This window comes from Pimephales promelas, chromosome 10 (genome assembly GCF_988280905.1).
Source record: "Pimephales promelas chromosome 10, fPimPro1.hap1.1, whole genome shotgun sequence".
Lineage (NCBI taxonomy): Eukaryota > Metazoa > Chordata > Actinopteri > Cypriniformes > Leuciscidae > Pimephales > Pimephales promelas.
In genome coordinates, this window is record NC_142778.1 from 34,794,076 (window position 1) to 34,806,196 (window position 12,121).

Sequence of the window (12,121 nt, forward strand, 5' to 3'; positions counted from 1 at the left end):
GTGACGCAATGACAGATTATTAATTGCCTTTCTTGTTCTGTTCCATCTATTATATGTTGATAATAGATAGGACAGAGCACTCAAAACCTCAAACAAAGCACTAAAAACTTAAGCTGTTTGCTGTGTAGTCGGAGAATGAGCTGTTTGATTTGCACCCTCTTCCTCTTCACTGTCCTCCATAAAAAACAGCTATTCAGGTCCATGTTGTTCTAGAAAGTTTGTATGTTGCTGCCTCAATTAACATCTCTGCTATACATTTAAAACATGGCTATATCTAAAATAATTTATCTTTTTGATTTTTGTTATCTTGTTTTTCATGAATATTTTACAACAATACAAAGAGCAATGTGTATTTTCCATTAATATAGTTTGTAATGGCTTTTTTTGTCATAGATTATAATCATATATTTTTTGGATTTGTTATTTATCTTTATAATGAAGTTGTCTGTATTAAGTAGATTGTGTTTAACACACACAAGAGTGATTTATTAGTTCAACACATAGTTATAGAAATTCTACTTTATCTAAAAAAAACCCTGCACTTTATACACACACACACACACACACACACACACCACACACACATAAATACATGTAAATAAAAATCCCCCCCCAAAAAAAAAAACATCAAATGTGTTTTTAGTCAGAGTATTATTTTATACAGAAACAAATATTTGTAATTCAGATAAGAATGAAGTTAGTGTTTTAAAATCTTAAGGAAAACAAATATATTGAAATATAGCACATGAATTTTAAATTCATTCAACTTCAATTACAAATACAATCTTACTTTTATTTAAAGAAAACTATACATTTAAAAGATGGGGGTTATATGCCTATTTTGTCATTTAAAAATATTGTTATGCAAAATTGTTATGCAAAAAGACAAGGACTTAGAGACAAGGACTTGTAGGAAAAATCGCAGCCAGCCACACACACACACATAAACACAGACAACAGCCCTCCCCTCCCCACACAGACACACACACACACCCACCCACCCACACACACACACACACACACACACAGACACACAGAGAGAGAGAGAGAGAGAGAGAGAGAGAATCGCAGGGGAAATAAATCCATTCAAACTACAATATCTGACTTTCTGTTGCTCAGAGCGAATTACTTTAAATTGGAAAGTTGATCGGCTTGACGAGAACAATATACGTGGTAAGTTTTGTAACTGTAGGTAAATTGAGCAAAGTTATAACACACTTTATGTGTCCTTTTTTAGTCATAAAATTCATTTCCTCGCTACGGCCAGACCGTTCGAGATAACAAAAATCCGTCCGGAATTGAGCATCCTCAATGTCTTGACTTCATGCACACCGAGTTTGGTTGTGATTGGTAAACACATGCGTTGTAATTTGATGTATTTCTCCTAGGACAATTATTCAAACAACCCATAATTCATAATTCATAAATAACTTCCATTTGAACTGTCATAAAACTTAGAGCACGAAAGTTGTTTGGCCTGATGTGATCTATAATTGTACCGAGTTTCATATTAATTCATGCAAGTGTGTTTGATTTATGGACAAATGTTCGAATCCCAGTCCAGGGGGCGCTGTCGAGCCGCCCTGCCACGCCCGGTTACCAGCTTTAGCCCGGCCCTGATGGCCATGGGTTCTGACCCGTGTGCAAAGTTTCAAGAGTTTTAGAGGATGTTAAGGCCCCCGAAAATGCCAGAGAAGTCGCACACAGCAAATAAAGGGTTAAAATTAATCTGACAGGCGCCCCTCCTCTCACTCACACAGAGGGACACTGAGAGACTGGCAAAATTCTGATATTTTCTCTACATTCAAACAAACATATCTGACTTTCTGTGGGTCCTAGCTAATGAGTGTCAATTAGAAAGTTGTCCGGCTCGAGGAGTACAATATACATACCAATGTTTGTAACTCTAGTTAAAACTAACAACCCCACTTTTGTCAAAAGGTGGCGCTACTGAGCCCTCACCACGCCCGTTTCTGAAACTTTGCACATGTCTACTGGCTAATAAATGTGTTGTGTCTGTCGAGTTTCATACAATTTGAAGCATGCTAAGGGTCTCAAAAGCATCCTAAAAGCATCCTAAAAGAAGGGTAAAGTTTGATGCGTCGCCACGGCAACAGTTTCAAAGATCCACAGCTATCGCGGATCACAGCTATATATATATATATATATATATATATATATATATACTGTATATATACATATATATATGAAGCCAGTGGCACCGCCACCCTGGTGCCTTTAGGTTTATTGTGCACGACATGCAAAATGTAACCCTGCTTTGACTGATGCAAGCTCTACAGCACAGTTTATAGTAAGAAAGAATATAGTAAGAAAGAAAAGTAAGCTGTTACTCTGAGATGGTTTGGGAAACAAACATTCATCATGTCGCATTGGTTTTAGTTACTTGTCCTCGAACAGAGCCCTAATCTGTTTATATTTCAGTTACACATTCTACATTGATTAAAAAAGAAAAATCAAATGTGTTTTTAATTCATACAGAAATAAAATATTTATAATTCAGCTGAGAATAAAGTTAGTTCAAATTTTAAGAAAAACAAATATATGATCTGAAATATAGCACATTCATTTTTAAATTCATTCAGGTTCAATTACCAAAAATACAATCTTAATTTAATTTAAAGCAAATAATAAATCTAAAATATATGGGTTATATGCATATTTTGTAAAAAAAGAAAAAAAAAAGAAAGAAAGATATATATCCAAAAACACAAGGCCTTAAACTTTAACAAGGGTGCAACTCTTATCACTACAACAAACATAGTCACACACACAAGTCAAGTCACTTACATTTTATATGCAATATTGACTTTTTAGATGCAATATTGACTTTTTTCTGTTTCAGCAGAGAAAATAGTTAAACAAAGATCACAGCGACCCATCGCGCATCTCAAAGCAATGTGTTTTCTCATTACTGAATGATTCAGCATTTTGAATCCATGACTCGTTCATTAAGACGGTCATCTGGCGACACCTTATGGTGATTTAGGGTTATGTTTAAAAGTATCGTTCTTTACAGCGATTTTTAATTGACTCCTGTTAAACCAATCTCGTAACATTATTGTGTAACCGATTTAATTTGATCAGCCTTACCTAGGGTAACAGCCCTATAGTGTCTTATTATTCTAAATTATTGAATTTATTGATCAAATTTACTAATGAAAAATGAAGCATACATTTATTAAGACTAGGCTGCCCTGCAGATATTAGGCTACAATATGCAGATTTAAATATACCATTTATCAAATAATCTGTTTATTTTTAGGTTACACATTACATTGTTTAAAAAATAAAAATCAAATGTGACCCGCTCTGGCGAAATGAGTCGGAAGTTTCAACCTTCCATTTTAAGATATGGGCCGATTATGTGGAAAAACCATGAAATAACAAAAAAAAAAAAAAAAAAAAATTCAAAATTTCAAAGAACAGACATTCAAAAATAATCTCACAGGGTTTCGTAGTCGAGATAATTGAGTAAAGGTATTTAAATAACGATTAAAGTTGTCAAAGCTTTAAATTCGCTGAAATAAACATTGCTCTTCTCAACTCCCCTCGTCACCTCTGAGCATTTCCCGGGTATCCCCTGAAACGTTGAACTCACTGGAGGCTTCTAACCTAAACTGCGTGAGTATATTTATCTGCAAGAAGAATATAGCCTATGTAAGGCTGTAACGATCGCGACACTCAGATCCACGAACCTGTGTCGCGGTGTGAGAAGACAGAATCACGACACCGACACGTCCCTTCAACTCCCGAAGTTATCCTTCACGTCCAGACCCAATGCTAGCTACAACATCTTTAAATTACTATTAGTATTATTCGAAGTTAACATTATAAAATACGTAGACTTACACCACAAAACTTAAATTATTACTTTTTTTTTTTTTAAATTGGGCAATTTCAGCATTATGGAGGAGATCCAATTCCCAGATAATTAAATATTTTAATAAATTGGCCTATGTGAACCACACTGCACAAACCAAAAGTAATACTCACCCGATGAAGAAGGGTTGACTCTCTCCAGAACATAAAATCTTTATTTTATTTTCCGTGTTCGCATTTATGAGGAAAAACAATCCGAACGTGACCGTTCTCTGGAAGCAGCACTAAAACTTTCACATAGCTTAAACATGCAAGCACAAAGCCTTTCTTTAAAGTAAATTTCGTTTTAAAATAATTATCTTAATTTAAATCAATGTTTCATCAACCAATTACTAGGATTTAATAATAAGAAATAAATTGCAGACAATAGGCTAGGCCTAATCACGACGCGGAGACGCGCGGCACGTGAACTGAAGCTTGTCTCATGAACCGAAAGTCAGCGTATAAGGTATCCTCACAGACATATATATATTGAAATGTCTACTTTTAAACACAACCATTCAAAATGAAAGAAAACAGACTGCTCTCTGCTTATGTGGGCTAATCCGTATGAAAACTGAATTTCTCTCTGACTCCTCTTTAATCTTTCTGATTTTAGAACATTTTTGTAAAAGTGACTTTTTAATTATTTATTTCAAAAAAATTAAAAATAAGTTGAGTTTCAGCCTCGTTAAATTGCATTTATATATGTTAATCTATTTGGTCAAATTAAGCTATATAAAATAAATAGTTTATCCCTTAAAATGCTATGGATTTTGAAAGATATCAAAAAAAAAAAAAAAAAAAACGGGCAAAAAAACTTTAAAAGCGATTTTCTTAGGTTTTCAATTGGAAAAAAAAGGGCAGACGACCAGAATTCAAATCTGTATATCGTTACAACCATTCAAGGTATGACCAAGGTATCATTTGAAAGCTTACAGTGTCCTCTTTCCATTAATATCAAAATCTCAATTTTTAAATTTGGGTCACTGTGACTAATTTTGCTGGATCAGGTCGGTCACAAATGTGTTTTTTATTGTAGTATTATTTTATACAGAAATACATTATAATTATATATAATATACAAAATATAACCGTGGGCGCGATTAAACAGTGTTACAATAAAACTCAACATTGTGTTTTTTAAAAATAAATTCAAATAATACAAATCCCGAAATTGCGCTAATTTTAAAATTAAACTAAAACTCATGGCTGCACAAGCATTCATAACTGTGCGCGCCAACAGCGAGGAACCAGCAGAACAGAGTGAACGTTCATTCTGTTTAGTTACTTAATAGGAATTTATTTAAAATGCTTGCTCTACTCCACAACATTAATGTCTTGTGCGGATATCTGTATTTTGACTTTCGGTTTTAAGTAAGCGATTTAAAAGTTCCCGAGTCCCAGCGGAGTCACACGTTGATTAACCGGTGGGAATATACACAATAGGCCTACCTGATATTGAACACAAGAGGGCAGTATAGCACTACGTATGACTCAGATTATTTTTTCTTCTTCTGAATTTTAAAACCATTCTGGCTGTTTTTGAACGTAAACATAATTCTTAAATGAAAAAAGGGAAAAACTGGTTTAATTATAATATTTGTATAATTTAATTTAGAAACAAATGATGTATAATTACATTTTTAGAAGATATGAGGCTTTTAGTGTTTACTGTTTACTTTTTTGACATTACTTTAATCTTTTGCCAAAGTTGCACATGCCTACTGGCTAATAAATGTGATGTATCTGTCGAGCTATCTGTATCTATCTGTTTCAAGCAATTTCAAGCATGCTAAGAGTCCCAAAAGTATCAAAAAAGAATGTTAAAGTTTGATTTGTTGCCACAGCAACAGTATCAAAGATATCAAGAATCCATTCACAGGTCTACATCTGCTGTATTTTTACATTATACAGATGAAGTTTGAAGCAAATCGGTTAAAAATAAGAGGGTGATATCAAAGCATTTTGAAAGTGACACACTTCCTGCTGCCAGTTGGTGGCGCTATAACTTTGACTCACAATAGTCACATCCATGTAATCAGCCTCTTACAGTGAACACACTGCTGAAGTTTCATCCAGATCAGTTAATGTATGCTGAAGTTATAACACACTTCCTGTTTCACGTTTCTCGCCATAATTTTGTTTCCTCGCCACGGCCAAACCGTTCGAGATATCAAAAATCCCCTCGCAAACTTTCATCCTCAATGCCTTGACTTCATGCTGACCGAGTTTCGTGCCGTGTGTTTGAATTTTCTAGGAGGAGTATTGCACATTCCATTGCGAGCGTTTTACAAACAAACCTCAATAGCCGACTTCCTGTTTGGCTGGGGTAAAAAGTAAGAGCGTGAGGTATAGATGAAACGATGAGATCAACATGTGTACCGAGTTTCATATTATTACATGCAAGCGTGTTTGATTTATGGACCAAGTGTTCGGACCCCGTTCCAGGGGGCGCTGTCTAGCCCCCCTGCCACACCCAGGTACCATCTTCAGCCCGGCTCTGATGGCTGTGGGATCTGACCTGTGTGCAAAGTTTCAAGAGTTTTCAAACCCGTTAAGGGCCCCAAAAGCCGCTAAGAGTCTCAAAATCATAAAAAAAAAGAATTTTAAAGTTTGATGCGTTGCCACGGCAACAGTATCAAAGATATCAAGAATCCATTCACAGGTCTTCATCTGCTATGTATTTACATTATACAGATTAAGTTTGAAGCACATCGGTTAAAAATAAAAGGGTGAGTTCAAAGCATTTTGAAAGTGACACACTTCCTGCTGCCAGTTGGTGGCGCTATAACTCTGACTCACAATAGTCACATCCATGTGATCGTCCTCTTACAGCAAACATACTGCTGAAGTTTCATCAAGATCAGTTAATGTATGCTGAAGTTATAACACACTTCCTGTTTCACGTTTCTCGCCATAATTTCGTTTCCTCGCCACGGCCAAACCGTTCGAGATATCAAAAATCCCCTCGCAAACTTTCATCGTCAATGCCTTGACTTCATGCTGACCGAGTTTCGTGCCGTGAGTTTGAATTCTCTAGGAGTAGTACTTCAAATTCCATTGCGAGTGTTTTATGAACAACCCTAAATAACCGACTTCCTGTTGGGCTGGGGTAAAAAGTAATAGTTTGAGGTATATATGAACGATGAGATCTATATGTGCACCGAGTTTCATATTATTACATGCAAGCGTGTTTGATTTATGGACCAAGTTTTCGGACCCCGTTCCAGGGGGCGCTGTCTAGCCCCCCTGCCACGCCCGGGTACCATCTTCAGCCCGGCCCTGATGGCCGCGGGTTCTGACCCGTGTGCTAAGTTTCAAGAGTTTTTGAGCATGTTAAGGGCCCCAAAAGTGCCCGAATAGTCGTATAAATAATAATAATAATAATAATAATAATAATAATCCTAAGGAAAACAATAGGGCCTTCGCCCTTTCAGGGCTTGGGCCCTAATAATAATCCCAAGGAAAACAATAGGGCCTTCGCCCTTTCAGGGCTTGGGCCCTAATAAAACTTTTCTAAATACCTGTTCATATGTCCCTGAAAACAGTGTGATTTTCCGGGTCCATTCTTGCACACAATAAGAAAATAATTACATTTTAGGAAATTAATTTGAAAACAAAGTTACAGATTTACACTACCTTTAAAAAATTTGGATCCAGAAATATATAAAGAGACTGTGTGTGTGTGTGTGTGTGTGTGTGTGTGTGTGTGTATATATATATATATATATATATATATATATATATATATATATATGAAGAGTTCGAATGCAAAAGCCTCTAAGTGCCATTTGAAATTTTCTTCTAGAATGATCATTTTTATCAAGCTTGTATATTTAAGTTCAGTGATTTCACTTAAATGGCAATGATAATTACCTATTAATTGTTATTTAAGTGAAATTACTGAACTTAAATATACAAGTTTGATAAAAATCATCATTAAAGAAGAAAATTTCAAATGGCATTTAGAGGCTTTTGCATCTGAACTCTTCATATATATATATATATATATATATATATATATAATTTTGTTATGAGAACTTTTGAGCAGTAGCATATGTAGCTAATGAGAATCTCTATCAAAATTTTATAATTTAGCATTTGAAGATAAGGGGCTCTATCTTGCACCCGACTTTATACACTGACGCATGTATCATTCCTATTTTGCACCTGCACAAAACAGGCTTTTATCCTCCAAAGACGCACATCGGTAAATTAGGAAATGAACTTTCGCTCCCTGGGCGGATCGGCGCAAAAAGGAGGCGTGCTTCGGCGCAAACATTCCCTGGTGCTATTTTACACTTCCAGAAAACAACTGCGCCATTGACCAGAAAAAACCTGGTCTAAAGTCAGTAGCGTGTTACGCGTTGTTCAATGCTATTTTAAGCGCGCATGCTTGGCCATAATGTAGCGGGTGCACAACACGCATACACTTTGATTCTCTCATCAACACAGATGCAGCAGTTTTTATTTTTGCAAATCATACATTATAACAAGGAAAAATATTAACATGAGGGAAATCATTGTGGTTTCCATGAAGATGAAAAAACCGAATTACCCAATTTTTTTAAGGCTTATTGTAGTACTAAAGGATCAGACCTGTTTGCCCAATAGTGGCAAGAAACATCCGTATATAATGTTTAACCGACGCTGATTTGGGTGGGTTTTTCCCATCCCCATACAACGTCACTTCTCTGTTTTTCACTGTCCTGACAAGAACATCGGTCTCATCGGCTGTGAACGCTCCTGGTAAACCCGCCGTTATAATAACACTCCGTCATGCAACATGCGCACCTGTTCTTAAAGGGATGGCGCTCCGATTGGTTTGTTTCCCGTTACGCCCAAACCACACCTATGAATAATGAAGCCACTTCAGACCAACCCCTTTTAAACTTGTGTCGGGCGCAAGAGTCATTTATCCCGCCGGTAAAATAGCAACAGCGCCCAAGACCCGCCCACAAAGTTACTTGCGCTTTGCGCTTGATACTTGCATTTCAGATCATTAAAATAGGGCCCAAGGTAACAGTTCATGAATTATGCATTTGGCCTTGTTTAAAACAACCAAACCGGCCAGTGTTTATTAATTATTAAGCTCTTATTAAAAATGCCTTGGCAGAATTATTTATATATATATATAATTCAACACTTGATATCAAACACGCATGTATACATTATATACTGTATATATATAAAATCAAAGGGTTTTGTATCCTAAAGAACAGTAACCGAACAAAAACAACTGATCTATAATCTCTCTCTTTTCTGCAGATGCGATCAACTCGTAAAGTATCAGTGTGGCCTGTAGCGTTTGTTGGAGGTTTACGGTACGAGTCTCCAAAGGTTAATGCAGCGGGAAAAGTGTACGGCTGGAAAACAGTATTCGACCCTCATCGGCCCTTTGCCATCGATATGGCAGGGTTTGCCATCAACCTGCGGCTCATTCTGTTTAAGCCTCAGGCCTACTTCAAGTTACGAGGGGTGAAGGGAGGCTACCAGGAGAGCAGTCTGCTCAGAGAGCTGGTCACTCTCAATGACCTGGAACCCAAAGCGGCCAACTGCACTAAGGTGAGGAGATAGACATTATCACTCTCATGTCATTGTTCCAAACCCATATGCAGGTTTTCCAGTAAGACACAAACGGAAAGATATTTTTTTTTTCATAAAATGGGTCTGATTCCCCTTACGAAAAAGAAGTATATTTCAAGTTCATTTTATGTAGTATATTTAAGTAATATTCAAGTATATTTTTAGTTTGTAAAGTTTTTTATTGAGCATATATACATTATACAGTCTTCGATCAACAATACAGGAGAGGCTCAAATATTTGTATATAGCTGTACATATAGACAAAAACAAAAACAGACAAAGCGGAAGTAGAATAAAGTTTGGTAGCAGAAAGTACAATAAGAATTTATATGAATAAAGTAAAAGGAAATAAATAATTATACAGATCTATTCAAGTATATTTTTAAGTATAAACTATGTAGTAAGTATACTAATGTCACTATGTACTAGTAGTAAACTTGTAAGTGTACTATTTTAATACCGCTTGGGACTAAATTGGCCCACTTTTAGTACATAAAAGTATATGTTTAAGTGTACTATAAGTGTAACAGTAAGTGCACAACTAGTTCATAATTATGTATCTCATGTGTACTGCAAGTGAATTTATGGGTATACTAGTAGTTTACTTTTTTTACTGTAATATTTATACAAGTATACTCTGAATACTTAATTATACTTTTAAGTATTTCTGGATCAAAAGATTGAGTACAAGAACAGGACAAATATACTTGCTTTTCTCTCAGTATAAGTCAAGTACACTTAAGTGTAATTTGATGTATATTTCTGAGAAGTACATATAGTATACTTCTGAGAAGTACAGGAAAAATAAACTGAAAGTGTACTTTCTTATTTTTAGTTTAAAAGAAGTATACTAATGGCACACTTGAATAAACTTCTTTTTCGTAAGGGTCAGTACTAAAACAATTCACGTTTCACCAAATTCGGACTCATATTTATTTCGATTTTTTTTTAGAAGTGTTGGAAGTGGAGCAACATACTCCGGGTGGCCTTATAAATAAAATTGGATATTTCATACATAGATATTTCATCACATGTCAAGTATGCTGCGTTACAGCTCGAACTGCAAGGTTTAAAGTCCCTGTGAACCGGAAGTTGCAAACGACTTTTCTCCAGTGTTGTGACGTATTTCCTAGAGAAACGGAATACTAAATGAGGCAAAATAGTGGGTGTGGCTTTTTTTCCAACTAGCACCTGATTGGATCTAGAAAAATGGGTGTTTCATTCTGAAATGGAGGATGATGCAAGTTTACACACGCTGTCAATCAATGCTCGCTCGGCGCTCGCAAACACACAGCCGCTGTCAGTTGGGGGGGCGTGGTTATGGATGTTAAGGAGACACCCAAACCATAAAGCCTATGTCATCAGGCAAAGTCCTCCAATGCAGAGGGGAGATTAAAGATTATGAAGCCAAAATTTTTTTTGTGTGTGGATTGACTTGCATGTATGAATTGTTCACCACAAAACGATCAATTTAGGCAAACAAAGTAAGTATGGTCAATTTTGATTTCATGGGGACTTTAACAATGCAGATACACATATGTTCAGCTGGCTGATGAGAGGTCTGTATAAAAGGTTTTTGTTGGGTTTGAACTGGTTTGCTAACATTTTCGAGATAAATTCTCCCGTGCTTACAACTACTAAATAATCCACTCGATTATTAATGAATGAGACGTAGTGGTTTTCATGTCTTTAGCATTTGGAATATTATAGATCTTATTAAATAATGAGCTTTATGTTTAGTTTGAGTACTTATTTAATAAATAGAGGCTAGGGCTGTCGCGGTAACCGCAATATTGTACCGCGCTTCTGACAAGACAACCGCAGAGGATTGCACGTAACCGCAGCAACCGCGATATTCACGTTTTTTTTTTTTTTTATAAGGCTATACCCTTCTTGTTTTGAACGTAATGCATGTGTATTGAATGTTAAACCAGTTCATAATGATAACAAGACTGTTTATCATGGTGATGTGTAGCCTACAGGCTTCACACAGATAGTGAATGAGAGAGATCGGCAGAGCGCGTGCGATTACCTGCCTCTGTCTTTGAAGTCGTGAAAAGCTTGTCGTATCAAAGGGAAGCGAAATATTTGTTGCATCATCATTTTAACGTTCTCTTCACGTGTATTTTCCCATAAATGCGCGTCAGCAGCAGCGCTGTTCAACATCCCACAGCACAAGGAAGCCGAAATAAAATCAGTGAGTCACGCATTGAATCAATGGGTCTCTAATAAGTGAAGCATCAGCTTCAGCGTTGCCCATGCGACGCATTGCTGCTCAGCTGAGCCTTGAAAAGTTGAACATCAATGTTAGAAATAATTAACATATTGTTTCTTTACATCTCTTTTAATGAATCAGCTTTTTTAAACGTGTTCGTTGAATGAACGGTTCAATGACTCGCTCAAAGTCCGTTGTCATAACAATATGCGCGCTGAGTGAAAGTTTTTCAATGCGCATATGCTAGACGCTGTTTAGTTTCGGTAACAATGCTTACTGAAAATGTCCTCGTTTTTGTCCACATCGTAAACTTTATTTATATAGCAACAAAAACATATAAATTAAATAAATAAATGGCGGTAATACCGCATATCGCGCTATTGAGCCACTCAATATTACCGCAAGGGAAATTCCATAACCGCGACAGCCCTAATAGAG

General features: G+C 36.2%; 1 protein-coding gene across 2 annotated transcripts in view; it reads left to right on the plus strand.

Annotated features, from left to right (window-relative positions):
* Nucleotides 1-12,121, plus strand: part of b3gat1a (beta-1,3-glucuronyltransferase 1 (glucuronosyltransferase P) a) — a 40,455-nt gene that overhangs the window by 16,880 nt on the left and 11,454 nt on the right. For both annotated transcript variants that reach the window (XM_039684055.2, XM_039684056.2), the window contains one exon: nucleotides 9,151-9,447. In XM_039684055.2, the coding sequence (XP_039539989.1) occupies nucleotides 9,151-9,447 (297 nt within the window). The remainder of the gene's footprint in view (nucleotides 1-9,150; nucleotides 9,448-12,121) is intronic.